Source organism: Vicugna pacos, chromosome 11 (genome assembly GCF_048564905.1).
Source record: "Vicugna pacos chromosome 11, VicPac4, whole genome shotgun sequence".
Taxonomy (NCBI): domain Eukaryota; kingdom Metazoa; phylum Chordata; class Mammalia; order Artiodactyla; family Camelidae; genus Vicugna; species Vicugna pacos.
The window spans coordinates 37,659,270-37,674,595 of NC_132997.1; the positions used below are offsets into that span (position 1 = coordinate 37,659,270).

The 15,326-nt window shown below is 49.8% G+C and overlaps 1 protein-coding gene across 1 annotated transcript in view; it reads left to right on the forward strand.

Annotated features, from left to right (window-relative positions):
• Positions 1-4,626: 4,626 nt before the first annotated feature.
• Positions 4,627-15,326, forward strand: part of DRGX (dorsal root ganglia homeobox) — a 36,365-nt gene continuing 25,665 nt past the window's right edge. The window contains exons 1-5 of the mRNA XM_006216092.3: positions 4,627-4,660; positions 8,971-9,068; positions 9,910-10,011; positions 12,937-13,115; positions 13,201-13,313. Coding sequence (XP_006216154.1) covers positions 4,627-4,660; positions 8,971-9,068; positions 9,910-10,011; positions 12,937-13,115; positions 13,201-13,313 — 526 coding nt within the window. The remainder of the gene's footprint in view (positions 4,661-8,970; positions 9,069-9,909; positions 10,012-12,936; positions 13,116-13,200; positions 13,314-15,326) is intronic.

Consider the following 15,326-nt stretch of genomic DNA (forward strand, 5'->3'; position numbering starts at 1 on the left):
CCAAGTCTACTAAAATTGTTTCTGCTAAAGAAAATACAAAAAGGGAAGTTGGGAAATCTCTTCTGAGCACAACTGAGGTGCTAAATCCAGCATATGTTCCTGCGCTTGGGCTCAGAAGATGTTGACAGTCGTGTCTCCAAATGTTCATCTGTTTTCCTAGAACAGAGCAAATAGTAAGAAATAAATGCCATGTGTGGCGTCTGAAACACTGACCCGGAGCCTCCACTGCCTACATTTTCTAAGGATTTGGGATTCTTTTCAGGAATCAATTAAAAAATAATTCATAATTCAACTAAAAGACAATTTAGGGCTTCCAGGTATAGCTACTCCAGTTTTCAGCATTTTATTGCTGTTCTCAGTGTTTTTGAGATGACAGTTCTCCTTTCATAGAACAAGCTTAAAATTAGAAAAAATCAAACACCCATTAGAGGAAGCAGATTTACTCTCCTATTAATTGATACAGAGATGGAACGCTCCCATCACCCAGACGGGAGCCTAGCGCATCCCCTGCAGACATTTTCAGGGGCCAGAGCCTGGGTCAGCAGCAGCCCACTCGGCCCAAGCTGGAGCTGCCTGTCTTTAAGAGCGGAGGCTTGAATTTTCAGCGGTAGGGATGCGCTGCGCTGGGGGAGCCACTCTGCAACATCTGTACCGAAATCTCAGTGTGTGTGTTACTCTCTTCCCTCTTGCATTTATTTTTTTTTTTAAAGTGAACAACCTTGAAAGTTGAACTTCCCACTTCATCCCGGCTTCTCTCTGCTCTGTTGGACAGGAGGTAAAGTAGCACGCCTGTTTAGTAACCAGAAAATGATTCTTAGAGGGAATGGAGACTGTGGCTGCCGTGTATTAAGTACGGAGAGAAGGCACGTTGGGGACCAACCACAGAATTGTCTCCTTCCAGAGGCTGGGAGCGACCCGGGTGGGGGTGGGGAGGGCCGGCAGTGTGAGAATCTGTTGAAATATGACCCGTGGTTTTAACTTTAAATAAGCATTTCCATCCTAATAGAAGCCCCCTCTAATATCTCCTGCAGCTTTGATTTTGGAACACGTCACATTCCTCATTAAAGCAATCACTGTTAAAACATAAAGCAACACAGGATTTATTTCTTCATTAAACTGATGATCCGTATATGAAGCCAATTAACATTATGAGTCTGGTGAACATCAAGTGTAAAGAGGTTAGAGAAAATTAAAAGCAGTCACCTTGGTCTTTAGATAAAGAAAGTACACTTTTAGGTTGTAAATTATTCGAGGGTCCAAGCGGGACAGATCGGTGAATTTGGTTAATTGGAAAATACGTTTTACAGCACAAGAATTAAGGAAAAATAACCCTTTCGTTACTAACGCCCGTTTTTAGCGGGGAGGGGGACGGTAGCGAATACATATTAGTCACCTCTCCCGCCCCGAGTGCCACCGGAGACAATCGGAGACAAGAAGGGGCCCGCGTCATCGAAGTTTGCTGTAGCCTTTCCTTTCTACCGTTGCTTGCTTGGTGGTTTATTCTTTGTTTTGCCAACAGGAACGAGCCCGGCCTCGGGGTTTCGGGAGAGGGATTTTGGGCCAGACGAGGCCCAGGATCCCGAGCGGGCTCCAAGCGTCGCGCGAGGTGGGTGTTTTGCGGGAGATCGGCTATGTGTCCCACAAGGGAGACAGCCAGGCTTGCGTCGGGGACGCTGGTAAGGCCAGGACCAGGCGGCGACCCGCCGCGGGACGTTTCCTGGCTGGAGCCGCGGGGCAGGAGATGCGCGTGGGGCTGTGGAGTCCAGAGATCGGGCCCTACTGCGAGCAATGAGTGCGCGTCCCAAGTAACTTTCTCAGGTTTGGGTCGGGAGAGGATTGGAGTAGGTTCCCTAACAACCGGATCCGGCGGGGCGCATCCAACCGCCGCGTGTCCGGCTGCCGCGCAGCGCGGGGCCTCAGAGGGGCCCCTGGGACTGGCCTCTTCTCCCTCCGAAGCGCGGGAGGAACCGGTGCCGCTGTCCAGGGTTCTGACCGGCCGGGAGGCTGGGGAAGCGCGGGGCCCGCAGACCCCGGACAAGCCTGTTCAGCACCCAGGACATCTCTGGGCCTCGATAGAAAGCTGAATCTGCTTCGGAGGAGGTCAGGGATGGGGAGCTGAGACTGGGGCTTGGAACTTTGGTTTCTGGGGCCAACGCAGCGCTGGGCGCCTGGTGCCGAGGGTTCCCGTACCGGATATCTTGCTCCCCTCCCTCCACAGGCACTCGGCTCCGGACGCGCAGGGCCCTCAGGCGGGAAGCTGCCGCCTAGGGCAGGTGGGAGTCTGAGGGGGCTTTTGGCAGACCGAGGCGTGGAAAGGGAGACTCGGGCTCTGGAAAAGAGAGTAGGGGTGCTCTGAGGGAGACAGGGAGAGAGACAGAGACCGTGCCGAGCTTCCCGGCTTGAGCTGAATTAGGCTCGGTTCTCATGGCTGCAGCCCTTTCTGGATGAAGTGGAAACGGCGTTCTCAGTTGCCCTACCTGCTACCGCACCCGCCTCCCAGACCTGCAGACGTGCTACCCGCTGGCGGGCCGCCTGGACTCGCAGAGTCAGAGGCCCTGGCGGAGCTGGCTCCGCGGGCTCTCTCAGCTCTGAACTGAGCCGGCGTTTCTAGCGGTTCCTCCGCGTTGCAGGGTCGACTTTCCGCGCGGGGGCCGGCTGAGCCCAGGAGGGGCCGCTAAAGTGCACCGGGCCTCAACCTGCCTCTTTCAGAGCGTTGCTGCATCCTCTTCCTGGCGGTTTTCGGAGGGATGTCCACAGGCGGGCCAGGGCCCCGGCACTCTGCCCGCCAGCTCGACGCGTCTCGTCCGGGGCAGCTGTCCACGTGTGGGCCCGCCAGATCTTTTGTTTCCAACTCACTAAGTCTTTAAGATCGAGGCTGGATCCCAGGCGATGCAGGGACCCGACCCACCGCCTCGCCAGAATTAGTTCGGGCTCCCGAACGCAGCATTAGAATGTTTATAAAATATTCAATTTGTGCAGTCTGTCCAAGAAGCCATCGTCCCAAAATAAAATCAGCAGTCTAGACGGAACACAGACACCAGAACTTATCAACAGTTGTCTGACTTGCATCTTCTGATGCATCTTGAGTGGGTCATAATACCAACTTTATTTTCAGTGGTGCATAAATTAATTACACGCATTTAATAACCAAAATATCATTATATTCCCCCTTTAATATCATAAAGGCTTTCCGCCAGGGAAGCACTTAATAGTGCAGGGGGCCGTAACGGGCTATTATCCTGGTGTAATGCTATTACAGAACCAATTATGCGCCATTAGACTTGCTTTTTTTTGCAGTTTATGTGATTTGATCCAATCCTGCGCCCCTGACTTGAAAATTTCAGCCCGGTACTTTAGAGTTTAATTTTCACCCAGGCAGAGGGAAGGGCGGTCTCTCTCCGCTGAGTGTCTGCCTCGAATGCATTTTAAAAGTAATTGCGAAGGGTCCCACCGCATATCATTTGCACGGAGAAGCGAACATAAATTCAGGGACCCCTTGCTGAGAACAAAATCAAACTTTCCTTTTGTACGGTCGCTTGGAAAGGGAAGCCGTGTGCAAAGAGTCCCCCCAAAACCCATCCGGCGGTGACAATTAGCAGCGCTTTGTCAATTTGCAGCCCGGTAGTCGCCAGGCCTCTGACAAGGGGAGCCCAAAGCCAAGCTCTCACCGAAAAAGGTTTGAGTCAGAGGGGACTCAGGGTGGGGGTGGGGTGGAGTGTTCAGAAATTAATGCTTTATGGCGGGTGGTGGTAGTGGTGGTTGATTCAATTTTCTTTTTAAAAGAAAAGAGGAAAAACATTCTTGATGTTTGCTGAGAAATGACGGATTTTTTTTTTTTACACCACGTGGGCCATTTGTAAGGCCCAATAGACCTATCCAAGTTACTCGCTGTAGACAGCGCTGGAAATAATCAGATTAAGGCCAATTATGCGTGAGATTATAAAGGCGAGTGCTGAGCGGCGGCGCGCGCTGTAGACAGACAGCAAGACATCTGGCTACTTCCCGAGTCACTTTTCTGGTCCTGCGGGCGCCAGCCGCGCGGAGCCCCGCCCGCTTCCAGTCGAGCGGGGCGAGCGGACCAGAGGCGGTCACGCTCCGGCCTTCCTCGCCCGCCGCCCGCCGAGGTACAAGCGGCTCCGGACCCACACACCGAGCCCTGCGCGCCCGGCCTTGGGGCTGGGCTGCCTTCCCGGCCCGGGCTGTCTTTCGCGGAGATCGCCTGGCGCGCTCGCCGGACTACTCGGCTGCGGTGGCCTGGGTGCAGGGCTTGCGGCGGGGACTCCTGAGAGCTGGGAACCAGACTGCGTGGGTTTGGTGTTGGGGCGGAGGTTGGGGGACGACTGTCAGGGTGGTAGACCCGAACCGAAGTGTTGTCCCACTGGGGCCCTGGTTTGCGATGGCGCTGCCACCTCCCACCCGGTCCCCAAAGTGAGCTGAAGGCTTTGGGAGGGGATCTTCCAGGAAGGGAGCGCCCGGGGCGCTCCAGGGCCGGTCCGGGGCCAAGGCTGAGGGAGACTTAGGCTCTGCCGCTGTTTGCTTTGCAGCCAGGCCAGATCTACGCACGCCTTGTGGGTCCCGCGGTTACCCTCCCGAGTCCTGGCTGCCCAGCCCATCCGGCCGTCGGAGATGTTTTATTTCCACTGTCCGCCACAGCTAGAGGGTGAGTAAGCGCCGTGCCCGGAGGTGACCCAAAAGGCCGGCGGCGGCGGCCAGAAAGGGCCAGATCAGCAGCGGAGTCTGACGGGTGGTTGGGTCCCTGCCCTGAGAGGGACGCAGCCGCCTGGCCGTGGGTAGGGGCGCCCTTGGCCCCCTCCCCACATCCCGCTCTGGCCTTCCTCCCTGTCGTCGCCACCTGCTTCCCACCTCCCTCCCCGCCTGGGCTGGGTGCCCCGGGCTATGAGCGCTGCAGGGACGGGGGTCCTCCCAGCACAGATGCTGGTGTCACGCCTCTAATCGGGGCTCCCCTGCCCAGGGGGCCGCATCAATCTTTCACGGCGTTTTGCAAACATCCCGATAAGCCAGTGTGGACTAGGGAGTTGGCCGGCATGGTCTTTGACTGGACATGAGCTTGGAAGGACCCATTGCCAGGCTGCTCTTACTCCTGGCCCAAGGCCGTCTTGCTCCAGGTCCTCAAGTTCTGTTCCAGGCCAATGTGGCCCTTAGGAGCCGGTGGCCCTGCCCACCACTGCCAGAAGTGCCCAGGTATGGCCCCTCCTCTGTGGCTCATTGGGTTTCTGACGCCAAATGCTAACCACTTCCCACTCCCAGGGGCAGCCTGTGGCCAGGGTTTGGGTCTTTGAGGGGCTCCACTTCTTAGACGAAATTTTGTTTCAGGATCCTTGGTATGGTCTCTGCACTGGATTGTTAGGTGGGGGTAGGTTGTTGAGAAGGGTACAGCTTGGATCTCTGGTCTTGGGGGATCCTGCAGGGTGGGCCCTCCACACAAGGAGGGCTGTACTATCCATCAGGCAAATGCCCTTTAACACACTCTGGCCCTTTAACAGCGCTTTCCTCAGACCAGTAGTCTCCGCCATGGGCTGTTAGGACTTACATAACTGGGAGCAATATCAGCACTTGGCTTTGGAAACCTACTCCTTTGATTTTTTTTGGTGGGGAGTGGTGGGAGAATTTTGGAGGCAAAGAAGTTGAGGGAGGCATGGGGCAGGGCAAAAGGTGGTGAGACACTGGGGAACCTGAGAAATCAGAGGATGCTCCTTCACCTTGCCCCTGTTACCTTGAGCAGCGCCTGGCCTCAGCTGGCCAATGCACACCAGGATTTCAGAAAGTTTGTTTTGTTTTCCCATGGAAGCTTTTAAGAGTTCAGTAAGATTTTCTAAAGGAGGCCAATGAGGACCAGTGTTTAAGCCCTGCCAGCTCGGTCAGCATTCCTAAGAAGGGAAGGCCAGACACTTGGCTCCATTTCACCTGCTTTTACCTCCAAGGACTCATGCAGATGGGCATCATGTAAAGGTCTGAGCAGTGCATCCCCTGACACTGTACCATAGGACTGGAGGGGGAGCATCTGCTCCTCTCTGAACCTCAGGCTGAGATCTGGGCATTTAGCAGTGTTGGGCTGCCTGGGTGACTGAAGGGGAAAGCTCTGTCTGCAGGGTGGGAGGCCGAAGTCGCTTGGGGAGAGCCCTGGCCAGCTTGTCATGGCCACAGCACACTGAGGTGCTTGCTGCTCTCGTCTCAGTTCACCTTTCCTTCCCACACCTGGAGCACATCCCACATCCCAATGCCGATTCTGATTGCTGTGACCAGAAGAAAAGGAGACGGGTCTTTAAGACCCTTTTTGTTCCTTCACAGACGTGTTTCGAAGCCAGTTTTTGCAAAAAGGGATGTTGTATTTTAGTTTAATGTCACTGGGGAGGAGGTGACCAGCTGCAGATGGAAAGGCTAAGGACAGACCCTTGGAATATGACATCTCATTATTGCCTATCAGCATTTTAATTTTTATTTTTTATTTAGAGAGGCACGCAAGAGAAAGCGAAGCATGGCTCATAATCTTGCTTCTCAGATAATTCTGCTAGTACTAAATTTAAAAAGTACTACATACACCTGCATTGGAAATTCAAATAGAACAGAACCCCTTGAAAAGTGAAATCTTCCTTCTCTACCTCTTTTTCTAAAGATACTCCATATTGCTGGTTTCCTGTGATTTCTACAGGAAAAACTTGCTTTTACCTGTGAATATTGTCATTTACGTATTTTTTTCTTGGTAAGTTATACCTTATTTGTGCTGAGATTATACAGCACATCGTTCAGAACTTTGCCTTTTTCACTTCATTATACACATTTTGGTGATGCTTCCATGTCAGTATAGGCAGAGCTACGGCTTCTTTTCAACAGCTGTGTTGTGTAGTATTCCATTATATGTTGTACAGAAAGTGTCTACGCTTGGGCACTTTGGTTGTTTCCAGTTTTTTTTTTTTCTCTTACCATGTTACCAGGAACAATAGTCTCTCTCCATTTAGGCACACTTTCTAAGTATATTCATAGATTACAAAGCTGTGTGTGCACTTAAATTTTTGATGGATATTGTCCAATTACCCTCTAATAAGGCTGCACCAATTCACTCTCCTACAAATGGTGAGTAGTGTGCACAGTTCATTACACTCTAATCTGTACTGGATATAATTATGCATTTTTTTTGCAAAAATATTTTCTTTAACTGTTGCAAGGTTCAACATTGTTGTTGCAAGGTTCAACATTGTTGTTGCATTATCAACCATTTTATTTATTTATTTATTTATTTATTTATTTTAGTTTTTTCTTTTTGGAGGGGTGGGAGGTAATTAGGTTTATTTATTTATTTTTTTAATGGAGGTACTGGGAATTGAACCCAGGACCTTGTGCATGCTAAGCATGTGCTCTACCACTGAGCTATACCCTCCCCCCATTCTATTTATTTTTAAGTAAAAAGCCTGTTCTCATAGTTTCCTTTTTTCTGTTAGGTTGTCCATCTTTGTTCTTCTTAATGTGATGAACTGTCAGCCTTTTTCAGGATTCAGCTTGACATGCAGTGTTTCGTTTAAAGATATTATATGCACACTTTGTGAAATAATTGGGACAGGCAGGTATACGTCTGTGAGGCTGGTTGTGATTGGAGAGCCTCAGAGATTGCATCTCATCCTCACCCGTCAAGAACTTTGTTTCAAAAGGAGACAATTTGTCCATAAAAATGGAAATAAGACTGCTTTGAAAAAAAAATACTGAGACTGTTTCTTTGAAGTTTCCAGTGGGCTGGAGAGAAATATTTGTAACTAGGGTTTTGAGGAAGAAAGCAGTTTGAACAGGACGACAGAAGGAGAAGGCTTCCCCAGAGAGTGGAGGTCTTGTGGCAAAGGATGTGGCACTGGAAATAGATAGGAGGAACTCCCTGTAGTAGACAGAATTTTAAAAAGCCCAAAAGACCTTGCTTCTTTGGACCGAGGTCCTTCTGAGAAACGATGGCTGGGCAGTGTGACTTGGTGGCTCCTAATGCCTAACACGCAGTGATTCTGCTACCAGAGCCCATGGCAGGTACAGCCTTCACTGGCTAATGGGAGCTTGCTCATTTGTTTTCCTAAGAAGCCATTGTGGACTGTCAAGTAAATGGCGCATATTTGGAAAATGATCTGAATGTACGTTTGGGGCCAGAATCTGTTCTGGCTTAATAGAAGCTTTGGAGGTGGCAAGGGAGGACTGTGGAAAAGAAATCTTTCTTTTCAAGGAGCAGAGGGTCTTTTATAAGCCTGGCCAGAGGGTGGGATGCCCTTTGAGAGCGGTCCTTTTTAAGTCTGCTTGGAATTCAGGAAAGTTGCTATTGGTGCAGATTTTTTGTTAATTGACATCTCTATAACAGATCCACTATGGTGCTGATGAGCTGTGACCGATGGTAATTAATATTCATTTCTAAACCTCTTACCTCCTCGTGTCCTGAAGTTCTAGGAGAAAAGCGTTGTGGAAAACTCTTGGTGATTTCTTTCCTCCCTCCTCCCTAGCCTTGAATCCTTGTTGTTTATAGAAACAAGGGAAAATAAAATAACAGGTGAGAAAAAAGGAAACCTAGAGGCTTCTGCTGAAGGATCAGAGGTAGGAGGGATGAGAGGAAGATGCTTGGGACAAAGGTGTAGCTGGGAGCTGGAGGGCCAGTGAAGACTCCATCTCAAGTCAGTGACCCTTTCTGGCTCAGAGTCCAGAATTCCACGTGAAGTGGACGTGGCTGTGTTGGGGAGTAAGGTCACCACTCACCCTATGAAATAGGCATAGTAGGGCTTAAAGTCAAAGGTTACTGGGAGAGAGAGATCACAAAAGAGTGGAAAAGAGGGAGACTTAATTGCAGGAGCAGAGAAGGATGCTTTGGGACAGACAGGGCTCTGTCTAGAGGGGACAGGTCGCTGCCTCCAAGTAGGAGTGCACGGCAGGGGGGTCAGTGTGAGGACTGGGGGGCCCTCTACTCAGGCTGATCCAGTTTGCTCCCAGCAGGCACCGCTCCCTTTGGTAACCACTCTACGGGAGATTTCGACGATGGGTTTCTACGGAGAAAACAGCGCCGGAACCGGACCACGTTCACTCTCCAGCAGGTAATGATGCCCCCCTTCTGAGAGTCAGCTATCTCCTGCCTTCAAAAAAAAAAAAAATCAGAGTTTGAGCAGCTCTTCTTTGTCTTTCAGAATAAGGCTAACTGATTGTGTTAACTGGATCTTTCTGTTTTCTTGAATTTATGTGTCAAGGAATCTGGGCAGGGGGCAGAGGACTTTGACCTCAATCCCAGATAGTAAGTGAAGAGACAATGATGACGGCTCTGGTCTGCCTTAGGTTGAGTCTGGGGACAGTCAGACATTCTTATCCAATAGATAGATGAAAAAACTGGGGCCCAAGAGGTTGACTGCTTTGTAGAAGGTATCACTGCCCATAAACGGAAGGGCTACCACTGGAGCCTTGATATTGTATTTCCAGGATCCGAGCTCCTTCCCTTAAATCTTTCTCCCAGAGCGCCCTGGAGCAGAGACCTTAGGCGGTTTCTGTGGGCACAACACAATGAGGGCTTCTGCAAGTGATTGCTCTTCTCCTATACTCGATGGTGGAAGCTGCGTGGATTGCGCCAATTCATAAGGCCAGTCTTAGATTTTGAGTCCTCTGGATCCATTTAAATGGAACTTGCATACAAATATTTGTGCCTCTCTTATTTCTACCTCTTGGGGTAGCACTGAGGTTGCTAGGAAAGCTTAGCTCCTAAGTCATCCGCGGTTGCAATTTTAATTCTGTGGGATTTTTTTTTCAAAAAGCCCTTTTCTACCTCTTCTTCCCCTGTTTGATCTGGGGAACTACTTCCTCGCCACTTATAGCAAATTGGAAATATGCATCTGCTTCCTCTCACCTAGCCACAACCTCTCACCAGTAAGGATTTTTTCCTTTTACCAGCTGGAAGCTCTCGAGGCAGTTTTTGCCCAAACACACTACCCCGATGTCTTCACCAGAGAAGAGCTAGCCATGAAAATAAACCTCACAGAAGCCAGAGTGCAGGTAAACCTTCTTTTTAATTATTTAACTCTCGAATATTAAAACTGGCAAACTTTTTTTTTTCCCTGACATCATGACTGCAGAGTGCACATTTGGCCAAAGAAAGCAAATGAAGACGATCTGTCATTTTCATGATGCACTTTAATAACATCAACATAATGTGGAATATTAGATTAGGTTGATTAATCGGTCATTCATAATTAACTAGTGATAATGTTCTACACTAATTTGTCCGCGTCTCTAAGGTACTAAATTACATCAATGCACATCCATTTCCTTGCTTTGGAAAAAAAAAAAAAAAGAGCTGAGATGCTATTCTCAAAGCCGCTCTGACCGCTCTGGGGTAAGGCTGGTCAATTGCAGAGAACTGTGTTTTCATATGGGAACAGGGTAGGATCTGCTTTCCAGAAATTGCATCATGTCCAACTTTTCCCCAGCACGCGGACTCTTTCAGTGAAGTGGATCCGAAGACCATGGGCAATTGAAAAATCTTTAAGCGGCAGCAGCGAAAGGGCTGCCTTGGAGACGAGCGTGGCCCACGGTGACTGTCTCTAAGCAGGATTTCTTTTTTAGAAGCTACATGGTGATTATGTTTAAGTGCACAAACCCGCCGAGCCCAGCAGATGTGCCCGGACGTGGCAGGAACAGATTCGCAGCGCCGCCTCTCCGGGGCGAGCCATTCTTTGAGCACAATTATATATTCATTTTATTTATGGGGTTTCCTCCATGCTGTTTCTGTTCTTTTTTTTTATGTAGGGGCTTGGGGTTAAGTCTATGCAAAGATCTAATTGTAGGAAATATAATAGTTTGCTTTTGGTTCCCCTGGGTCATGTTAGTATCTCTTAAAAACCAATGGCTGAAGAGAGATAATGGAATTCTGAGCAGTAAATTGGGGGTTGTAAACAAATTATTTCCCCTATAATCAGATTATGTGATCCTGATTATTAAATCTGAACATGAATCATTGGTCATATGCGGGCAAATTAAACTGATTATTATTTGGAAATGAAAATCTCCTTTGGCCAGCATGTCGTTTATCCTTTCTTTTTTTAATGCCAGCTTGCCAATAGCTGCCTAAAGACTGAACTGCAAATTGAGATAAATGACACAATTATTGAGCATTCAGAAGTGGAAGATCATAACTTCTCCCTGAAAGGTGCAAGGGTGAGATAGGGGTGGTGACAATTAAAGTTGGGGCTATTGTTGGCTATTCTACAAACAGACAATGGCTCTGAAGCATTTGTTTAGTGAGCCTGTGTGTGGGGACATGGCTCCGGTGGCGGGAAGGGAGATGTGTTTACATTTAGACCCCTTGCTCATTCAAATATGATTAATGTTCTCTAAAGCAGGGTCTTAATCGAAGCTGATGTTGTCAAACAATAACTAAATAGGGAAATAAACGACTCCATCATGCTCTTTCCTCAGAAGCAGGTGAACTGTCAGTGCAAAGTCATTAAAATATGATAATGAAAAATAGCTCAATTAAATGTTGTTATAGCTGTGACCTTCATTCAATTAAGACGCGAGAAAGTGTCTGCATTTTGCTTTGCATTTAACTGCCCTAAATTTAGAATATAGATAAAATCATTATTCAATGGTTGCTGATATGTGCAATTAAAAGCCAACTAGATTTTTTTTTTTTAAAAGGAAAGAAACCCAGTTAAAAGAGAATGAAGATTCTGAGGTGGGGTGGGCTGGCAGAAGGCTCAACCTAGGGACCCAGGCTCTCTCTGGGGCCAGTCTGCCTGCAGCAGGAGGAGAGGATGCCCAGGGGAATAGGATGAAGGTCTTGCCAGCCTTTTTTTTTTTTTAAGCCAGGAATTATCTCCCAGGAGAAAGGGGGAAGAGATTTAGCTGGATGGAGTAAAGAGCTGCAGGATTTCACTGACCTCCAGGAACACCTTGGACCCAGGCTGCCCGGTTGCCATGAGGCTATCCGGTAAATGCAGTCTTGGTTTCCAAGGCTTAAAGAATTCCACCTCAGCCTGTAAGAAGGCAATTAGAGCAAGTGAATCACAAACTGCTTCCTAACCTGAGGATGATGCAAATAATACTGCTAATATTCACTGGGTGATTGCTATGTTGCCAGGCTCCGTGCTCAGTCACATTTCTCCATGCTAATTTTCCTAACAATGCTTGGGGGCAGTCACTATTATCACCCCCAGACAGTTTGGATCACCGTCCCCAGCCAAGCCACTGGGCTTCAAATTGTGGATCTGCCATTTACCACCAGAATGACCTCGGGCAAGTTAATTACACTCTCTGTACTCAGTTTTCTCATCTGTAAAATGGGGCTAGCAGAACTACCCGACTTCAAGGATTGCAGGGGTCTCTAAGCCAGACTCACCGGGGTCTAGAGTTCTAAACCAGGGATGACTCCAGAGTCAGTGTTTCTAGTGCTGCTGGTCATGAACTTGTCATGATGTGTCAGAGATGATTTCAGGGTGAAATCACATGTATGAGGCTGGACACACTCAGGCCAGACCTGCTGGAAGAGAGGATAAGTATTTTTGAGGAAAAAACCCCACGGCGGTGTTTTATAAACTGCTCTGATGATGAGTCCCCCCTTTCCCCATAGGAAATACATTTCACATCAAGTAAATGTACTTGCATACACAGAATTTGCACGAGATGTACTTTTACCCTCACTGTGGCCAGTGCATTTGGATTCTTCCTTAACACTCATTTAAAAATGCCTGTCATACCTTCTACTCTGATTTTCTGAGCCGCTCGTGGGTCTGAAGCTGTAATTCAGAGAGCTCTGCTTTGGTAGACCTTTGGAGAGAGGAGGCTGCGCTCCTGCGCATCTGCTGCAAGGTGAACTGTGAGCCATGGCACAGGGACCGGGCATTTGGGTTTGAGTTCTAGTTCCCTCCTTCTGTCTGATTTTTTGCCTCCATTGGGTGTGGGTTTCCATCGGGGGTTCAGGTTTGGTTCCAGAACCGAAGGGCCAAATGGAGGAAAACAGAGAGAGGGGCCTCTGACCAGGAGCCAGGAGCCAAGGAGCCCATGGCAGAGGTGACGCCCCCGCCCGCAAGAAACATCAACTCCCCACCCCCTGGGGACCAGGCCCGGAGCAAGAAGGAGGCCCTGGAGGCCCAGCAGAGGTGAGGCTGGCTGGACCCCTGGGCCGGGAGGGCTGGCGGGTACACAGAGTTGGGAACTCAGTGTGTGATTCTCTTTCTCTGCCAGCCTCGGGCGAACTGTGGGTCCCACAGGGCCTTTCTTCCCCTCTTGCTTGCCGGGGACCCTCCTGAACACAGCCACGTATGCCCAGGCCCTGTCACATGTCGCCTCCCTGAAAGGTGAGTTTGGGCTCTGCTGCCTGCTGGGCTGGGTGGGGACCCTGCTTGGCCCTGCTGGCCTGCACCACTTCCAAGGGGACTGTGATGATCATCTGCCTGTCCTGCTTTCTCAGTCCGGCCCATCCTTGCACCTGGGGCCGGTGCAGCTCCTTTCCTTCTTCTGTCAGTCACAGCCAGAGTCAGTTTCCAAACATGCTCTCTTGTTCCACTTCTACATGACCTGAGAACCTAGGTGAAGCTCGTATCCCTGCACCTGACTGGGGGCTGACTGAGAGATGGTTGTTTCAGGGTTCACAGACTGCTCCCTCTCATTGGTCCCAGTTTTGGGTGCTAGCTTGAAGCTTTTGGGTGAGGCCTGTGATGGACAATTGTCCCAGCTTATGAAGACCCTCTTCATTCATGTGGTTTGCCCACCTGCCTTTCCCGGGGTCTTCTGATATCAAGGGGTCTGAATTGTTAGGGTTTGTGGTTTTCTAAGATTTGCTCTCTTCTCAAAGGCTGTTATTGTATGAAGGTTGGAAACTATTAGGGGCATTTTTTTTTGCAAGTACATTTTTTTTAATTCTTATTGAAGTGTAATCAATTTACTATGTTAGTTTCAGATGTATAGAAAAGTGATTCAGTTATACATATATACATATACATTTTTTCAGTTTCCTTTCCATTACAGCTCATTACAAGAAATTGAATATAGTTCCCTGTGCTATACGTAGGTCCTTGTACAGTTTATCTTGTTAGGGACATTTTTGTCAGGTCCAGAGAGGGGGACTCTGATGGGGCTGTTCCTTGGGGATCCCTGGGGCACCCCCACTGGATGAATGGGCCCATCCAGTATCTGTCAATTCCTGGTCCCAAACCCACTCTTCTTGCCATGAGACGAGCCAGCTGTGCTGGCCAGGAGCAGGGCGGGGCCCCACAGTGGGTCCAGGGCAGTGAGTGTTCATGTTGGCGGTTGTCTGTCTCTGCAGGTCTGGGAGGTGGGGGTGCATGTGCTGGCTGTAGGCTTTTTCCTGATGATAGGCAGTGGGGGAGCCCCCCTAGGGTGTTTCCTGCTTGCTCTGCATTATAGTCTGGGGTCTTCTGCCCTTGAGGGGTCATTTTCCAGCAGGTTGGTATCACACACACACACACACACACACACACACACACAGTGATGATCTGCATTGCAAATGTGGTTTCTGGAAGCTGAATGAAGGCAAGATGGAGCCCCCCCTGGGGATTCTCCAAAAAGGAGAGAACATTCTAGGCCCAGAGAGCAGGACGTGCAAAGTGCCAGGAGCAGGGAGGAGAACCAGGTTTGTCTGGAGAATGGCCGGTACATTGGGTGCCCACAGGAGAGTACCCAGAGATAAAGTGGAGGGGCCAGAGCTTGCAGGCCCTGGACGCCGCACCCCTGCATCTGGATTTTCCTCTGTAGGAGGTGGGGCCCTGAGGCCTGGAGCCAGTTCTGAGTGGTCCAGGCAGCTGGGCGAATCCCCGGGCTCAGATGGCTAGAGTGGGAGGATGAGGCTCAGCTCTGTCCAGCTCTGGGCGCTGTGTGCCCCGGCGCTTCCTTCAGCTCCAGGATCTGTGTGCTTCAGGGGCCAAGTAGAGTCCCCCTTACCCCCAACAGAGGGTCCCTGGGACATATTCACAGACACAATAGGCTGGTAGGGCACTGTGGAGGTGGAGTCCCAATTGGAAGGGGCTTCTGGAAGCAGATTACCAATGGGACGTGGGTATCATTCAAGGAACTGGTCTGGGCAGAGGAGCAATCCTATATCTGTCTGTCTGTTGAATCCTCTCTGCTTTGGTGAGGGTCAGCTCAGCTCCTGAGAGTAACCATCTCATTCCTAAATGTTCTCTACTTGCTCCACTCCAGCCTCATGATGAGCTGGAGGTGAATCCCACGTCTCTTTGGTGGGGTAGCCCTTGCAGGGGTGGGGGTGGGGGTCTTTAACAAGCCCAGACCCTGGTGGAGGTCAGAAGGGGCTGAAGAAAGGGAGAGAGGGCTAGGCTGCTGGCAGGGAGGGC